The sequence below is a fragment of the Silurus meridionalis genome, chromosome 15 (genome assembly GCF_014805685.1).
Source record: "Silurus meridionalis isolate SWU-2019-XX chromosome 15, ASM1480568v1, whole genome shotgun sequence".
Taxonomy (NCBI): Eukaryota; Metazoa; Chordata; class Actinopteri; order Siluriformes; family Siluridae; genus Silurus; species Silurus meridionalis.
Window position 1 is genome coordinate 10,420,163 of NC_060898.1, and position 19,636 is coordinate 10,439,798.

Here is a 19,636-nt window from a genome sequence, read left to right on the forward strand (position 1 = left end):
CAACAGTACATTCTGGTAGCCCTGATATGGACTTTGCCCCTGGCAACATTAAAGTCTTGTTGTACCCTAAATCAGGTTACGTTCTGAAGGTAGCTTCCTCTGCTGCTCAGTCTGTGGTTTTAAGAGCTTTCTTTCTACTACCAATTCAGTTAGTTGAATTGAAACTGCTCTATTTAGTATGCCCAGTGCATGCTGTTGGGACCTACATACTGTAGATTGCACTTGCAATGTAATCAATTGTTCCTTTATTTAGGTGGAGGCCAAAACAACTTGCTTCACTCAGTTTTCCCACAGCTTTTGCAACCAGGAGTGTGGCTCACCAGAGGCATGCACCTAATCATGGGGCAGGCCCCCTTGGGGTGGGTCCGTTCTTGATTGCCCACAAACTTATGTTTAGACTTTCACTTTTTCTGCTTGGCACGCATTAGCAGTATTGCACATTTGGTACTGTTTTCCCATAGCTCGAGCTCCTTATGTTGCGTTTATTGACTGACCACTGAGGAAGGAACAAAATGCTGCATAACTTGCCATACTTCTGATGCTGGCTACATCTTCCCTGAGAGAGGTCTGGGTATATGATGATGCAGATGTCTTTTTGTGGTGCTGGTGATGTTGTAAGCAATTTGCATTATTGTAGTTATGCTTCAGACACTTGACTCTGAGGTGTTCTCCATAGTGTCAGGGAACAGGGTTACATAAATAACCTAGATGTTTCTTTTGGGATTTCCGGTTACCTCCCCGCTCCTATCAACATGATGAAAGGATGACCACTACAAAATCACCCAGATGTATAAACAAATACTTTTTACATTTTTGGGTGAAAATAAAATGCACCAAGGCTAACATAAAAATATTAATGTAATGTAATTAGCAAGAAGGAAACAAATGGATAAAACTAATTAGATTTGACCTTTGGGTACAAGAAAATTATATACTGTACATGTTTTTCCCATTTTGTAGCTTTTTGCCAAACATTTCACAGCAGCAAATGCAAACAGTTTAATGTTGGCACTGGATTCTCAGAAATTCAATTGTTAAATTTTTGCTCATTTATAAACAATGATCTGTTGTTAAGAGCATTAAAACCTTCATTTTTGCTCTTCATCTGGGAGCCATTTCTTTCCCCAGGAGTATATGAATGTTTGTTCATTGTGCCCTGGAATAGACTCAGGAACTTTTGTGACATTTACAATAATGTAAAATGTAAATAAAAACCGTTTACAGTTTGTATACATCTGCTTAACAGTTCTGGGCCTTCTTTGTCATATTTATTGTTACATGACGTGTCAAATATTTTCAGTTGGTGAAAGGCCTGAAATGCAGGTAGGTCAGTTCAGCACTCAGACTCTTGCAATGTGAAGCCATGTCTTGCTGGAATATGCGAGGCCTTCCCTATAAAAAAAAAAAAAAGGTGCATGCCTCACTTTTTAGAGCCTCTTTGTCCACAGGGTTGTCGTGCATGCAGCCAGTAGCATTGCCTGAGCTAATCATATATGATATTGTCCAAAAGCAGTTTGACAGAGAGATGCACCACATCCTGGCCCAAGTTAGGACTCCTGTTTTAATAGATTCCGTCACAGAGGTCCATCACTAATACACTGCCAGCATCAAAATTAACAATGTGTTGTCTTTGTAATAACAGCACTCAGTGCTATGCTTGCAAGCCAGACCAACTTGCTCATCTGTCATCTGATTAGTCATGCTTAGGACATTGTAAACATAATTCTTGTAGATTTCTAAAAGGAAAAAAAAGTTTAGTTTATAGTTTTTTTATGTCAAAATTCCGTATAATTTAGTTTAATTTCGTTTCATTTACAAACTCTTCTTCTTCCGGTTTCTCCCATTAGGAGTCGCCACAGTGGATCATCCGTCTCCATTCCCCTCTGTCCTCTACATCTGCCTCTTTTACACCAACTACCTGCATGTCTTCCCTCACCACATCCATAAACCTCCCCCTTGGTCTTCCTCTTTTCCTCCTTCCTAGTGGCTCCATCCTCAGCATTCTCCTACCGATATACCCCATGTCCCTCCTCTGTACATGTCCAAACCATCTCAATCTCGCTTCCCTCACCTTGTCTCCAAAACGTCCTACATGCGCTGTCCCTCTAATAAACTCATTTATAATCCTGTCTATCCTCGTCACTCCCAACGAAAACCTTAACATCTTTAGCTCCGCTACCTCCAGCTTCACCTCCCGTCTCTTACTCAATGCCACTGTCTCTAAATCATACAACATCGTAGGTCTCACCACAGTCTATTTACAAACTCATGGTCGTGAAACATTTGCGCCATCGCGCGGTTGTTTTTTTTTCTCGTGTTCTGGCGCTTGATGCAAGAGCATGCGCAGTGCAGAGGAACGTTTGTAATGGCTGCCAGATGGTATAAGTGAGACTTGATATATCTTATCGTCTTTTGGAAAACCCTTGGATATAATAGACTATTAACACTGAACAAACAGTGTTAAAATGGTGTATGTCTGTACGGAGACATACAAGAAGATTGTGCTGGACAGTGACAAAGTAAACTGATATCATGTAAGTGTTCAGGTTGTCAGTAGAGGCAGTGTTTATACGGAACATATTACTATATACAACGCTGCTAGCTGGGGTGGGTTCAGCTAAGCTAACAGCCACTCTGTTTGAAACTAAACCAAAGCAGAACTGGGAAGCTACTTGGTTTTAACGTGCTGCTTGACTTTCAGGGATTCTCAGGACAGAGTATTACTATAGATGTCAGACTTTACAATTTAGTAACGTGAGAACAAACATTATCCACAGTAACAGTTTGGTATAGATGCTGAGTTGCTTAGCTAGCTAATATTACCCCGCCTCCGGGCAGCTTTATTACAACCGAAACTCTTAAAACTTGTCGCATGTTTTCAAGTATAATCTTCCCACGATATTCCCGGTGATTCTTTTTTTTTATACCGCATTTGTTTGTGCTTCTTTTAATTACTTCCAGTATGCTTTGTCCAGAGACTTAATTTTGAATTCGTGGGGTTACTATAGTTCACGATGGCGGACACGGGGCGATTAGGAAGCGCTTATTACAGCCTTAAACAATCTTTTCTTAATAGTGTGGAAACGACACAAGAAATTACAGCGAACATATCAGATATATAAACAATGTGCTTCATTTACAAGTTTTGCAGGTTTTGAATAGTTGTTAACCTGTAAACCTGTTACTTTTCATTAAGTCAGTATGAAGGCGTTACAGTTTTTCTCAGCTGCTTTGGAGCATTTCTCGAATCATCCTTAATATTTGCAAACCAGTAAGTGCATTTCTCAAAAACAATTTGTAGAACCAGCACAATACACTGGATTTCTAGCAAAAGCCTGTACCTTTCTAAAAATCCTTAGTTCATCGCTCAAAAGTAAGCATTTGTGTCATTGAACATCTCATTCCCATCTGAATAAAAAGTTCATTTTATCATTGTTCATAAACAGGATCATCATCATGTTTAGTCGTGTTGTCAGTATGACTGCACGCAGTTTCAGTATTTCTTGATATAAACTACGGTTTGGGTTACAATGATTAAAAATGCACATTTCATTTCCTTCTGAACGCCATCTATGAATTTCACCAGCAAACATTAATTTATTTGATTTGCATATTTTATTTATATTGATTGCAAGAGACCGGGCAGGATTCACGCTTTTACTGTGTTCATTTATTTTTCATTTGTTCATCCATTTTCAGAACTGTACTCTTCAATTGAATGTTCACAAGATTCACCTTTGACTTGTTTTAGAGAACTGGTTGATCTGATGCCATACACTGTCCTTCATTAGTGCCATTCAAGATTCATCTGCCCAATTCATGTCACATTTGCAAATAAAAGTTTCATAGAAATTTTAGATTACAGATGACATCTGGTTCAACCATTTTGCATTCAATGAATGGGGTTAAGACCATTCATGTGAAAAAAGTACAATATATTTTGATCAAGATGACATAAACAACTGATAATGTAGAAAACAGCAGACAGTTGTACACAATCAATTAAATGAATGTACCAAAGCATTTGCAATTTGACCAAATCAACAATAAATGTTCTTATGAAGAGCTCAAATGACTAAACGATGTGGAGGTTGAACAAATAGTTTTGAGGATTTCATTTCAGATCTGAGAAACGTGCCAAAGCAACTGAGAAAAAACTATAAGCTGGTGCCCCAGCCGAGGATGTACATGTGTATAGGCTCAACCCCTTTAAAAAAAAGCAACATCATATCTAATAAATGCTGAATATTAAAATGACTAGAGAATCAAAAATAAATGACTACTGACTGAGATCTTTAATAAAAAATGTAAAATAACTCACCATGACAGCTTTAGAACATTCATTGTGCTATAGATTATCATGTCACTGACAGATTTGAGGCATTAAATTGTTCCTGTACACTGCATTTCAAATCCATATTTACTGCGTATATCAGCGAATTAGAAATGTGCTGCATTTGTGAAGTCTTTTGCTCATTGACTTATACAAGACATGTCCTGTACAGGACCAATTTATCATCATCACCACCATCAAAGCCAAAGAGGTCTTTCATTAGATTAGATTAGATAAAAAACTTATGAGTTAAAACTTTTTTGTTACTGCATACGTGATGGAACAAGCCAACGGAATACAGTTGGACTTGTACAAACCTTTATTTATGTTACAATTGTCCATTGACTTAAAATTTTATTATTATTTTTATTAATATAGCTTTATTGTTTTGCTTTTAAATCTTTAAGTTTGGGTGGTTTGTAAATAATGAGCATTATATATATGGGATAATCAGATTTAAATACATCTTGTCCCTTACTGAGAAAACAGTTGCCAGACTCATTCTGTGAGTATGTTGCTTGTTAATCGGTGTAGAATGGATCTTTATGCATGCTGAATGTCAGCTGTACCTTTGCAATGTTTTTAAATGCACTTTCTTATGTAAGAAGCAACATAATGCAGGGTTGGATTCAGTTCGTCATGGCTAGCGCACATTTTTCAATACCTGCATGCTTGGTATTTTGTGGCCCTATGATTAGAATTATCTTGCATATTAAGTTGTTCTCATTCTCTCTCTCCCTCCCTCCCTCTATCTCTCTCCTTCAGCTAGTGGCAATGGCAGTGTGGGAGCGTGTGGAGGCTGTGCTGAATGTGGGCCTCCGGGTGCCCAGCATCATGTTGCTGGAGGTGCTGTACCGCTGGGATGTTAGCTCCTTTTTCCAGAAGATTCAGAGGAGCAGTCTGAATAACAACCCCCTCTTTCAGTATAAGTACCTGGCTCTGTACCTAAACTATTTGGGTACGTACCATGGCACACCGATGCTGTGAAATTATTTTGTTGATATATGGTGGAAGTTGTAACTGCTGTACATTCTGAATAGGCTGTCCTGTGTGTCACATTAGTTCTAGTGTAAAGTTGTATTAACATGATTAAAATAGTCTTAAAGAGAAATACTCATGACTGAGAAAATTATACAAGACTGAGAAAAAGACAAGAGCCTTATTGTAGGGGTGTATGGAAATTCAGTTCTTTGTTCAAACTCTTTGGGGTGAATTTGCTTTACTAAGTTTAATTAAATTTGGGAATGCAAATGCTTGCCACATGCAGACATAAATCTATCAGTTCTAGTCTGGTAGAGTTTATTATTTGCCAGTACCTGTAACCTTTGTTTGGTTTTATGGATTTTGCATGCAACCTAAATGGAACGCTCAGGACAAGTCTGAGGGAACAGGACAAGTTTAAATGAGGAATGGTGCTAATGTGTATTGGAACATTTAATCATGGCAGGCTTAAAAATATGGCATATTTTAGCATAATCGGGTCAAGCCAAGATGCTTTTATTGTCATGTCTACCATACACAGCGATGCACAGTACACAGTGAAAATGAGACAACGTTCCTTCAGAACCCATCACACAACACACAACACACATCACACAACATGAACCTGTCACTGCTTTTCCAAATGGTACATGGAATCTGCAGATGATTACTTCCTACAATATTTGCTATTATTATTATCATTATTATTATTGTTCAACCATGTTAATCAGGGCTGCAACTAAGGTTTGTTTTGATAATCGATTAATCGGACGATTATTTTTCCTAATTAATCAGATAAAACAAATGGATGTTTTGCTTATTAATTAAATGTTTTGCTTATTATAACTAAATAAAACCCTATTTCAGGGTTTTATTAGAGGTCGACTGATGGGTTCTTCGCTGGCCGAAATATTTTAGAAATCACAGCAGCCGATGGCCGATGATGCCGATTTTTACTTATTTATTTATTTTTCTCTTCATCTCATAAAATCTAATAATTTAATAAAAAAATGTATTGAACAACACAATCCTTTTCAATCAGTGCACTTGTTAGCAGGTTTTGCTCCCTGAGCCTACATGTAGCCTAAATTACTGCTGGTTGAAGACTCGCTAACAATACAACTCCAAAAACTTACTCTCATTCTCTCTCAAATGTTATACTTACACTCTCAATTAATTGCCTCAATTAATTTTTGTAATCGAATTACTTGCGTTACTCGAGGAATTGTTTCAGCCCTACTTGTGGGTTAATATGCTTATGAAGTTTATTAAACTTTACTTTGTCATATGTGTGATAATGTCACCAAAACGTAATACAGTATGCTTGTTACAACTTGCAGTACATGCTGGACCTAATATACTATAGGATGCAGGTGGGCATACTCCATTAGTGCACCACTGCTTTCTTTTAATTCACTGCTGTGCCATTGAGCTCTTATACTTGGACAAGAAGTTGTAGTTTTTGTTTTTCTCTTTTGTGTTATTTACATTCCGTTAACAGAAATGATTTTTTTCATTGATTGTTTCATTTTATTGATGGATTTTGATAATAGGAATTTTTAGGTCCCTTGTTGTAGGCTGCATGACAGTGTAAGCTAATAAAACTTTGATCGATCGATAGATAGATAGATAGATAGATAGATCGATAGATAGATAGATAGATAGATAGATAGATAGATAGATAGATAGATAGAACTCTAAATAGTAGTGAAAGCAAATACACAAGCAGGTGCCTAAACATATATTGGTTTTTATTGTTTGTTTGTGTTTTTTGTTTGTTTGTTTTTTTTTGTTTTATTATTATTATTATTATTCATTTTTTTTATTCTTTCTTTTTCTTTTTTCTTTTTTTTCTTTCTTCTCTCCCCCCCTCTCACCACAGGCTACATTCTCAGCTTGGTCTTGCTGACTTTGCCACGCCAGCATTTGGTGCGCCTCTATCTGTGTGTGCTCACTGCTCTGCTCCTATTTGCTGGGCACCAGCTCTCTAGGTATGTCCACAAACACTGAAGAACCACTAGCACTGGTTGAGTGAAACTATATAAGGAATAATTTGCAGTGGATGTTGCTGAGATCTTGCCTTGATCAGTCACAGGTCCAATTTTTTAAACTAGCAATAACCACTTAAAAGATTTTAATAAATATTGGCTATCAGGACTGACAGTGAGTTTCCTTCCTTTTACTTTCTTACCTTCTTTTATTATGTGCATAATAAACAAATAATCTAAAAGCTTTGTATGAAATTCTACATTCATTTAACATAATTGAATAGTTGATTACGAAGCTAAAAAAATACCTACGTTATTTGCGAAAGTATTTGGACACACCACTAAATTATTGAATTATTCAATAAGACATAAATTCATGTACCCAGCCATGTAGTCTGCATTTTCAAGCATTTGTAAAAAGCTTGGGTTCTGTGATTGGAAGCCACCTTTGCTATTAGTCAGTTTGAGAAGTTTCATCCTTGCTAGATATTCCACAGTCATCTGTAAGTGGTATTATTGGAAACTAAACGCATTTAGGAGCAGCAGCAACTCAGCCATGAAGCAGATGATTCAACTTCAACTGGCATTAATAACAAGCACATAAGAACAAAAGCTGTTGTGGCTTGAGCTTCATGGGATGGGTTTCTGTGACCGGGTAGCTGCAAGCCTCACATCACTAAGTTCTTTGCCAAGCAAGGTCCATAAAGACATGGTTGGATGAGTTTGGTTTGGAAGAACTTGAATTGTCTTGTCTGCACAGAGCCCTGACCTCATCCCACATCAAACACCTTTAAGATAAAGTGGAATTGAGACTGTGAGCTAAACCCGATCATCTCACACAAATGTTTGACATCAAAAATGTTCTACTGGATGAATTGGCAAAAATTCCCACAGGCACACAACAAAATATTGTGGAAATCCTTCCCAGGACAGTGGAAAGTTTCAGGGAGTGTGTCCTTGACAATGTCACCACTGGCTTGCTCATTAGGGATAAACTAATATGCAATAATATATAAACTTACTTACATGTCATTGTGGTGTTTGCAGGGATTATGTTCGTAGTGAACTGGACTCTGGCTATGAAGGACCACTGTACCTGGACCCACTCTCCATGAACCGATTCACTACAGCTCTAATTGGTAAAAATTCACATTTGTTCCACCAGATGACATAATAAAATGTAGCTAATGTTTCAGGGCTTTTAGTACTTATATAATTTCTGGGGCATTTGTTGATGTGTTGCACCATTCTAGATGGTAGGAGGTGTTAGCAATGGGTTTCAAATAAGATGCTTTCAATTCTCATTCCTGGTTCAAAAGGTTAACCACAGTAATACATGAAAGCTAAAAGGAAGGAACTTAGATTTCACTCTGAATAGACTGCCTGTGAACAAAACAGCAAGTGCCAAATCACTGAGCTGTCTGAAAGTGAGGAGGAATTGTCTCATTTTCTTGTTCAAAGTAACATGTGGAATTATGTTAGTCACCTCAGTGGCCATTGGTTGGGTCTTGAGTTGAATTTGAGTTATTGAATCAGTTAAGTAGCTTTAAAAAAAAAAAAATAATAATAATTATGATTAAAAAAAACTTTTCTGTGTAAAAAAACTTATACAGCTAGTTTAACACTTGCAATTTCATTGTTTCTATTTTTTTATTAAATAATATTTTGAGAAACAAACAACCTAAACTACTCAATTCATACAAAGTATATTAATGCTAATGGATCAACAGATCTACAATCTAGGCAAGTCACTCATTCAAAGGAGTTGTGCTGGTTTAGGAAAAATGCCTGTTTGTTTGTTAATTATTTATTTATAATTTACGTTTTGTTGTATTTGGCAAGATTGAAGTTTTCCTTTCTATTTTGTGTAGAAATATAGTTCAGAAAATTTTAATGAGATTGCATGCCATGTTGTATTATAGATTGTATGTAAATCAGAATGAAGTGGAATTTTGTGCATTAGTATACACAAAATAAAGCAAAATGCAGCTGATTCATTAAAAATTAACAGTTCTTCACATATTTAGTTTATAAATCAGGTCATTATTTAAGCATTTCGGAGAAGCATTTTGGCAGCAATTACAGCATAAATCATGTATTAAAGCAGGTTTTGGACTTTTGGTCACCTCCATGACCAAGCCTTTAGCCTGGTTACTGAATCTGTTTTATACTATTTTTCACATCTACACTTTATTGACAAGTTTGCAGGTCATAAGTATGGTATCTGCTTTTTCAGCATCGCATTCCACATTAAATCCCAATTTGCTCTTATAATTCCCTATACACTTGTGGGAAAATGTTCCAATAGATTTAGGAGTGTGCTTGTGTAGATTTGTGCTCATGCAGCCACAAGGGTGTTAGTAAAGTCAGGTACTGATAAGGTGAGGAGGTCTGGGGAGCAAACAGCATTCCAATTCATCCCAAAGGCATTCAATAGGGTTGAGGTGAGGAGATACTGCATTCCAACCCATGCAAACCATATCTTCATGGAGTTTGCTTTGTGCACAGGGGAATTGTCATGCTGGAACAGGTTTCGGTTTCCTAGTTAAAATGGAGGGAAAATTTCATGTTACTAAATCCAAAGATGTCCTGTAAAATTGTGTGTATTCAGCTTTGCAATAACAGTTTGTGAAAGAACCACATATGGCTGGGAAAGTCAGGTGTCCCAATACCTCTGTCCATATAGTGTAGGTCTCAACACACTTTGATTGTGTTAGGGCACCTGTATCAGATCCCATCAATTGCAGGTGCCCCTGGTAGACTCCAGTCAAGTTCTAGATACTTTTTAAATTCAATGCACCTGAGCTCATTTTGGAGTGCCTTAACCAAGGGTCTGAATTCATGTCTATAAGAGCTTTCAGTTTTTTGGTTTTTAATAAGTTTGCAAAATGTTATTTTTTTTCTTTATTAGCAATTCTGTATAGATTAATGTCCAAAAAAAGTTTAGTCAATTGTAAAGTAATGCTGTAGTGCAGTAGAGGATTCTGAAGCCAGTCTTCAGCAAAAGCAAGTCTGAAGTTTAGGGAGTTATCCAAAATTTGTACTGGTAAATCTATACATACTCTGTGTTTTTAGTTCATTCCTGTCGGAGATGTACTTTACAATATCATTTAACTTCTTTGATAATGTGCTATTTCACTTGTTTCTTATCAATCCTATTTGCCTACAAATGGCATTCATTTCATGATAAGTAGACCCGATGAAGTAAGAAGGAAAGCACATTTTGCCCCACATCTTTGCTGTTTAATGAACACTTTTCAAAAATTACAAAAGGAGTGGTATATAAATAAATAATTTATCGCTATCATTTTTTAACAGGTCAGCTAGTGGTATGCACACTGTGCTCTTGCGTGATGCAGACTAAACAGATCTGGTTGTTCTCTGCTCACCTGCTTCCCCTGGTGGCCCGTCTGTGCCTTGTTCCTTTGGAAACTATTGTTTTTATTAACCGTTTTGCCATGATCTTCACTGGGCTTGAGGTGCTCTACTTCCTTGCATCTAACCTACTGGTGCCCTACAACCTGGCAAAGAATGCCTACAGGGAACTTACACAGGTACCACTTACAGCAGCATACAAATGCTTTCGCAATCTTTTCTAGTAACCTCTTGTCCTGTAATGTCTGTATTGCTTTGTTTAAAATATACACTAACAGTTTGTTTTATTAGAAACACAATACAGACATCCAATTAGCCAATCATGTGACATCAGTACAATAAGTGCTTCAGTTAATCTGACTCTCAAGTTACAGTGTGTAATTCGCAGGAGATTAGCAGTTTCTAAAATGCTGAAACCAACCCATCTTGCATCAACAACCATGTCGGGGTTCCAAGTCATAGATATTGATTATTTATCCTTATTCTGATGTTTAATGTGAGTGTTATCTGAGGCTTTGTTTACATGATTTAAAGCATTATGCTGCTGCCACATGATTGACTGATTTGATAACTGCATAAATGAGCATCTTTACAGGCATTGAAGTGACAGCTAAGAGTATGGAAATATAGTGATTAAAAATGTCGAAATTGTGACTCACTCATTCACTCGCTCTCTCCCTTACCTCTCTCTTTTTAGGTGGTGGAGGTGTATGGGCTACTGGCTCTGGGCATGTCTTTATGGAATCAGCTCATTTTGCCAATGCTCTTTATGTGCTTCTGGTTGGTGCTATTCACGCTGCAGATCTACACATACTTCAGCACAAGGGACCAGCCTCCCTCACGCGAGAGATTGCTTTTCCTCTTTCTTACCAGGTTTGAAAGCAAAAGCTATTTGTGTTTTTCCACATTAGTGCAGTGGGCTCTAGGTTTCTTTAGACACCAGGCCACAGATGGCTGTGACCTTGTCGGGAACTTGCTATCTCCCGACAGATGCTCTTTTGTTTTGTTTTTTATATCGAAAATACTCTGCCTAGGGAACTTTATGTTGGTTTTAGAAAAAGTGGCTCAATTATACTCTTTTTAACCAAAACTTTTTTTATTGAACAGTTATCACATTTAGCAGACTTGCCACTAAACACCCTAATTGGTCCAACGCTGCAGCCTGATATTTTGTCATTAAAAGGGTTCTTCTACTCACTCTTTAACTAGACTGCATCTTGCACTGATTATTTTGGTTGTTTAACCCCAAAACCCAGATCTCCCAAGCTGCTGTTTATTCAGGTTATTCAAAGTCTTGCATTAAAAGGTCCAAAAGACTTTAGAGGTTCTGAAATATTTAGAGTGATTCATACAGTACAGTAAAATAGATGTTTGAGTTAACATTTCAAGCACTTAAAAAAAATAATAAAAAAGTGTCTAGATAAAGGTATATTAAGGTGTGTGTGTATAGTATTTATTTAAGGTTATTTAGATAAAGCACACTATGGTTCAGGAAAATGTAAGAATTGTTTTGCGGCCTGTGGGTGTAAATTTCTCTGAATGTGTGCAGCATTGCAGAGTGCTGCTGTTCTCCATACTCACTGTTGGGGCTGGTCTTCACTGTGTCTTTTGTGGCGCTGGGCGTCCTCACACTCTGCAAGTTCTACCTACAAGGCTACAGAGCCTTCATGAATGACAATGCCATGCACAGGTCAGTTTTTCCTCTATATGTGGTAAGTCTACTTTTTTAGCTTGTGCTAACAGATCTAGAACAGATATCTTAATAGTGTGAATTTCTGTTTATTTATAAAATTTGTTTTTATGAAAGTAATTGTTTTTGTTTGGGCATGATAAAAACTAACAGTAATGTAAATGGATTTTGGTGCCTTACAGGCTATTGATTCTCTCTCTTATTCTTTGTTCTCAGGGGAATGACAGAAGGAATCACTTTGCTGATTCTGTCTGTTCAGACAGGTCTAATTGAGCTGCAGGTGATCCACCGGGCGTTTCTTCTGAGCATAATCCTATTTATTGTTGTGGCCTCTATTTTGCAATCTATGCTGGAAATTGCTGACCCCATAGTGCTGGCACTGGGGGCCTCCAGGGACAAGTGAGCACCTTCTCTTACACACACACACACACACACACACACACACACACACACTACTTTATATATTATATGATTGGTACTGCCATGTTATTGTGTCAACATTTTCAGTGAATTCTAAATATAGTGGGGAATGTTACATTGTATTTTATTGTTTTTTGTTTTTTTCCCTATCTGATGTTTCAGCCAGAGGACACCTGGCTATTCTCTGTTACTTATTGTGCTAGAAATCTGGTATTGCTGTTGTGTATGGCTTTTTTCGGTGTAATTAATTAAATGCTTCTTTAAAAAGGAATTTTAAATAAGAATAGCCATTGATTCAAAATAAAATTAATTGAGGGAAGGAAAAAACAATGCTTGATGTTATATTTGCTGCAAAACAGGGGTGAGGTCAAATGTCTGAAAGTTTTTTTTTTTCCTTTTTTTTTTTTTTAGATTTCTAACCTGTTTGGAAGTAAATTGTAAGGGAATTTGAGGCTTAAAATAAGTAAAAGAAAGACTGGACTTGCCTTTGGTGTCCTCCTCATTCACTTTTTTGGCATTGGGCTCTACTTAGATGGAGAGAGAGAGAGAGAGAGAGAGAGAGAGAGATGTGTAGACATTGTTCAAAAGTACAACTCAATGGTTATGGCAGTGAAAAATGTGTAAACACTGTTGTAAAGGTACAAGTAGAAGGTAATAAGACTTTAGCATTGAAAAAAAATGTGCAAGATGAATAAATAAGTCCACTATATACATATGGATGTGAAATATTAGGCAGGATGTGCAGTAAGGTGTATATATAGATTATGTGTAGAGAATGAGGAGAATTAAAAAATACAATTATGTAGTTTGTACAGAAGTTATATACAGTGTTTATACAGTGATCTAACGGTGTAAAGTAGAGTTCAGTAGGGTGATGGTGGATGGAAAAAAGCTGTCCCCGAACCTGCTGGTTCTGGTGCGTATGTTCCTGTATCCTGTTTCTATTAATAGAAGGAGGTTTAACAGTTTGTGACTGAGAGTGTGAAGAGTCCTTGATGATGTTGTGGTGATGATGATGTTATAATGAACCTGGATTATTTTTGTAACCTGTGTCTATTGTAGGAGTCTGTGGAAACACTTCCGAGCAGTGAGCCTGTGTTTGTTCCTGCTGATTTTTCCTGCATACATGGTGTACATGATCTGCCAGTTTTTTCATATGGACTTCTGGTTGCTTATTATCATCTCCTCCAGCATCCTTACTTCACTGCAGGTAAACATACTCATTTTGTTTTTGTTTTACACCTTGGCAAGAGATACATGCAGATTATCCACCAATAATTAAAGTAAATGTTATGTTTTGAATACATGGTCATCAAGTCTTTTAATTTTAAGTGCATGACACCACCATGAATTTGCACACTTTTCTAAAGCATCAAGTCTCCTGCAGGTCCTTGGAACACTGCTGATCTATGTTCTCTTCATGGTGGAGGAACTGCGCAAGGCTCCAGTTGAGAACATGGATGAGGTCATGTATTTCGTGAATGGGACGTATAGACTGCTGGAGTTTGTGGTGGCACTCTTCGTTGTGGCCTATGGCGTGTGTGAGACGCTTTTTGGACAGTGGAGCGTAATGGGTTCCACCATCATTCTGCTTCATGCCTACTACAATGTGTGGCTGCGAGCACAGCTTGGCTGGCAGAGTTTCCTGTTGCGTCGTGATGCTGTACACAAGATTCAGAGCTTGCCCATGGCCTCAGCACTGCAATTACAGCAGTATAATGACATCTGTGCCATCTGCTATCAGGTGCGTGTGCAGGAATGTGTTTGTGAGGGTGGATTTGTCATTCGGGGTTCTTGGCCAAACATGCATACAGTGAGGAAAATAAGTATTTGAACACCCTGCTATTTTGCAAGTTCTCCCACTCAGAAATCATGGAGGGGTCTGAAATTGAGAGATAATCTAAAAAAAAAAAAATCCAGAAATCACAATGTATGATTTTTTAAACTATTTATTTGTATGATACAGCTGCAAATAAGTATTTGAACACCTGTCTATCAGCTAGAATTCTGACCCTCAAAGACCTGTTAGTCTGCCTTTAAAATGTCCACCTCCACTACAGTTATTATCCTAAATTAGATGCACCTGTTTGAGGTCGTTAGCTGCATCAAGACACCTGTCCACCCCATACAATCAGTAAGAATCCAACTACTAACATGGCCAAGACCAAAGAGCTGTCCAAAGACACTAGAGACAAAATTGTACACCTCCACAAGGCTGGAAAGGGCTATGGGGAAATTGCCAAGCAGCTTGGTGAAAAAAGGTCCACTGTTGGAGCAATCATTAAAAAATGGAAGAAGCTAAACATGACTGTCAATCTCCCTCGGACTGGGGTTTCATGCAAGATCTTACCTCGTGGGGTCTCAATGATCCTAAGGAAGGTGAGAAATCAGCCCAGAACTACACGGGAGGAAGTGGTCAATGACCTGAAAAGAGCTGGGACCACCGTTTCCAAGGTTACTGTTGGAAGTACACTAAGACGTCATGGTTTGAAATCATGCATGGCACGGACGGTTCCCCTGCTTAAACCAGCACATGTCCAGGCACGTCTTAAGTTTGCCAATGACCATTTGGATGATCCAGAGGAGTCATGGGAGAAAGTCATGTGGTCAGATGAGACCAAAATAGAACTTTTGGGTCATAATTCCACTAAACGTGTTTGGAGGAAGAAGAATGATGAGTACCATCTCAAGAACACCATCCCTACTGTGAAGCATGGGGGTGTTTTTCTGCACATGGGACAGGGCGACTACACTGTATTAAGGAGAGGATGACAGGGGCCATGTATTGCGAGATTTTGGGGAACAACCTCCTTCCCTCAGTTAGAGCATTGAAGATGGGTCGAGGCTGGGTCTTCCAACATGACAATGACCCGAAGCACACAGCCAGGATAACCAAGGAGTGGCTCTGTAAGAAGCATATCAAGGTTCTGGTGTGGCCTAGCCAGATTCCAGACCTAAACCCAATAGAGAATCTTTGGAAGGAGCTCAAACTCCGTGTTTCTCAGCGACAGGCCAGAAACCTGACTGATCTAGAGAAGATCTGTGTGGAGGAGTGGGCCAAAATCCCTCCTGCAGTGTGTGCAAACCTGGTGAAAAACTACAGGAAACCTTTGACCTCTGTAATTGCAAACAAAGGCTACTGTACCAAATATTAACATTGACTTTCTCAGGTGTTTAAATACTTATTTACAGCTGTATCATACAAATAAATAGTTAAAAAATCATATATTGTGATTTCTGGATTTTTTTTTTTTTTAGATTATGTCTCTCACAGTGGACATGCACCTACGATGACAATTTCAGACCCCTCCATGATTTCTAAGTGGGAGAACTTGCAAAATAGCAGGGTGTTCAAATACTTATTTTCCTCACTGTATGTTAATCTGTTAGACCATTTACCACAGAATCCCACAATTACCAAGATTCCTGTCTGGCTTCACTATGGTTCCATTTCTTAATGCTGAGAAAATAGCAATTGAGAGAAAGTGTGATACACTCGATATGGTGTGTTTTAAATTTATTAGTGCTGCAGTCACAAGATATAATTTCATTTAAAATTGTGTGTTTGAATTTGATCTTTTTCTTTTGTGTGTAGGACATGAAGTCAGCAGTCATCACACCTTGCGGTCACTTTTTCCATGCGGGCTGCCTGAAAAAATGGCTGTATGTGCAGGAATCCTGCCCCCTTTGCCATGGTCCTCTCAAGAGCCAATCACCACCCACCAGCACTCCTGTCTCAGCACCTCCTGATATATCACCAGCCAATCCAAATCCAGAACAGGTAACATGTCAAGGTTTAGAGGCTGTACAAGATTTAACACAAGCTGGAGAGACCTCCGCAAACGTTGAAACCCACTCATGTCTTCAAAGTTCATCTGAGCCAGAGCTTAAAAGTCGCATGATTCAAGAAGATACCTGCAAATGTGATTCTGACGTGGTTAAATAAAACCTGGAAGCAAGTGTCTCTCCACCCCATGAGCAGAGCTGTGCTCTGTGAGTTTCTCAGTAGTGATTCTTCAGGTTTCACTGTAATGCTGCCAATGTTGAAGTCCTATGATAACAGGACTTACTTGAGTCCTGGTGGTTAATGGTCTAAACAAGACAGTTTCTCCTCACAAATTTCATACTCACACAACATGACTGTTATAAATCCATTGAATCGGGGGTTATTTTGGAGGGCGTGGGAGGTACTGGGGAGTCTTCATTTTTGTGAGATTGTTTTTAGTTAATATTTCTAACTGAACTTTAATTCTACATGAGGGTGGACTTTTGTAAAAAATGTTTTTTTTTTTTTTTTTTTTTTTAAGTTGCCATAATTTCTGTAAACACTGTGTTCAAATGTCTTTAACTTTCTATTGCACCACAAATTATCCACATTTATTTCAAGATTTCTTAAAGATCTAAAAATTCTTAACTTAGTCACTTAAAATTTCTACAATAGAATTAAGAAAAGATACATTTCAATATTTTAATGTAAATGACATTTTGAAAGATACTGCCCACCCAACCTGAAACATTCAACTTGGATGCTTGGACATCTGTAGGGTTGACCATTAACAAAATGTTTTTTGCTTGTATTAACAACAAGGCAAGCACTGGAAATTAATATTGGAAATATTGCACTATGTCAGCTGCTTTTGAGCCATCTTAGCTACTTTCATATCCACCAGGAGCCTCGCTGCTTTAAATAATTGCCGAAAGAGCAGGTAGACTTCTCGTAGTGGGATGTCCTTTTTATGTAGCTTGATACCATGCCATCCTGCTATGACTCATTTATGCTTCCAAGTCAGCGCTGTTCATTTCAGCATATAATCCTTGTGAGCATGAGCTACAGCTGTTTGAATGTATGTGTACAAATGTTCACATATATACCTACCTACCTATATATATATATATATATATATATATATATATATATATATATATATATATATATATATATATATATATATATATGCCTATACTTTAAAATACTTAAAACAAAAATAAAAATAAAAAAACTTTAAAACTTAGCTTTGTTTGATATGCCAAACAGTATTGAATCGGTAGCAACCATTATGATGTGGCCTTTGGGTTTGCGGGAACACTTTGATGCCCTCTACAGGTAGAAGTGGGATTGAACCTAAAGCTGCTGAATGGGGCTTTACTGCTTACTGATGTCAGATTGACAGTATTAAGATATTTGTTGAATTTGTGTATATGAATACATGCACAGTGTATGAACACAAAGCACCAACTGTAACTGATAGTTACTGATGTCTTCACTTTGCACATTTTGGAAGAAAAATAAAAAAATCGAAAAGGATTTTTGTTTGAATTTGTATTTATTGATGACTGCTAACGAAAGTGGTGGGATGAAGTCTGAGGTCTATAGGACTATATAATCTGCTCATTGGATTTGAGAAACTCCAGTCAAACAGATCAGGATAGAACCAGGGATGATTGAGCATTTATTGTCTGTGTTGTATTTTTATTGGTATAGTTCCTTTAATATATAGTCCCTATAGGAAGTCATCATACCCTGTGAAAACCTTTACCTTTTGTCACGTTACACACTGGAAAAAAAAAAAAAAATCTTTTTTTGCTGTAGGTACACTTTATAACTCTCATTATCAAAGTGAAAATTGCATTAAATCTTCCTTTTGCCATAATTTCTGTAAACACTGTTTAAATTGTCCTTAACTTTCTATTGCACCACAAATGACCACATTTATTTCGATTTCTTAAAGATTTAAAAGTTCTTAAATCTTAATCACTTAAAATTTCTACAATAGAATTAAGAAAAGTTACATTTTAATATTTTAATGTAAATGATTAATTTCTGGACGATTATTAAAATGAATGACTGAAATACTTAGTTTGGTAAAGTGATCAGCCCCTAAGAGTACACCATTATAAATTTGCTCATTTGCAACCAATCAATTTCCAGATCAAAGACCAGGCTTACAGTTTTTCTCGATTGCTAAGACACATTTCTTGAAAGCTGCTCTCCTTTTCTCTAAACTGTGAACACAAAACCTACCTAATTCTACAAAAAGAGAACATGGAGTTACAAAAAATATACATGGAATACTAGGCCTACAAACAGTTAGACCAACCCTCCATTACAATACTACAGTACATTGGTACAGTGATGTTCTGAAACATATATTTATTTACAGTATACTGTGGTACAGTATATAGTATGTCATACAGTAATTGCTGTCAACATTTACATACTGTACTATAATGTCAAAAAAAGGTAATTACCTGTTCTCTTCTCTAAATCTTCGGATTATGGTGGACACAGTGAATCTACTGATGTTTGGTTGTACCCTTTGTCCATCCTCCCTCATGCTCATACCATGGACAAGAACATGGTCAATCACAGTAGCTCTGATTTCATCAGATATTACTGTTCATTGTCTTCGCTGACCACCTTGACCTTCTCTCACACGAACTCTTCCTCTCTGATTTCTATCCATTGAAGGGTCTCACAAACCAGTGCTCTCTGAACTGGCTTACTTTATTTGTTCCCTCACATCATTAGCCACAAGTGTGATCCTATTTGAGTTGTAGTGTTCAAGTGGTGACACTTGTGCTTTAATTGTGTTTGACTTTTGTCACCTGTGCTCACCATTATGCAGCACGGGTGCATCACAATAAAAATGTGTTGGCAAGTTGTGTCTAAACAGGTGAAAAGTGCTTATGGTTTTGCCAAAAGAGTGATTGATTCAGTCAGTGGGTTCAGGCAACTGAGCATTTGGTTCAAACAATAGGGTTTAGTGTTTTAGCAATTGAGAAAAACTGTAATGCCACACCTCATTTCACTTTTAATGGTTTTAATTACTTCAGAACAAATCCAGCTGT

At 37.5% G+C, this 19,636-nt stretch overlaps 1 protein-coding gene across 1 annotated transcript; it reads left to right on the forward strand.

Moving 5' to 3' along the window:
- The first annotated feature begins 2,343 nt into the window (after window positions 1-2,343).
- rnf145b (ring finger protein 145b) lies at window positions 2,344-18,092 on the forward strand. The gene is made up of 11 exons (XM_046867359.1): window positions 2,344-2,534; window positions 5,099-5,291; window positions 7,197-7,305; window positions 8,350-8,441; window positions 10,621-10,856; window positions 11,375-11,550; window positions 12,227-12,367; window positions 12,584-12,766; window positions 13,850-13,997; window positions 14,175-14,531; window positions 16,383-18,092. Exons 2-11 carry the CDS (start codon window positions 5,108-5,110, stop codon window positions 16,731-16,733), a joined length of 1,977 nt encoding a protein of 658 aa, XP_046723315.1. The 5' UTR covers window positions 2,344-2,534; window positions 5,099-5,107; the 3' UTR covers window positions 16,734-18,092.
- Window positions 18,093-19,636: the final 1,544 nt, after the last annotated feature.

Excerpts from the sequence above, each read along its gene's own strand:
- rnf145b (XM_046867359.1), top strand. The coding sequence starts at position 5,108 with ATGGCAGTGTGGGAGCGTGTGGAGGCTGTGCTGAATGTGGGCCTCCGG. Across the intron at positions 12,368-12,583 it reads AATGACAATGCCATGCACAG|GGGAATGACAGAAGGAATCA; the intron begins GTCAGTTTTTCC and ends CTTTGTTCTCAG. Across the intron at positions 12,767-13,849 it reads CTGGGGGCCTCCAGGGACAA|GAGTCTGTGGAAACACTTCC; the intron begins GTGAGCACCTTC and ends TGTCTATTGTAG.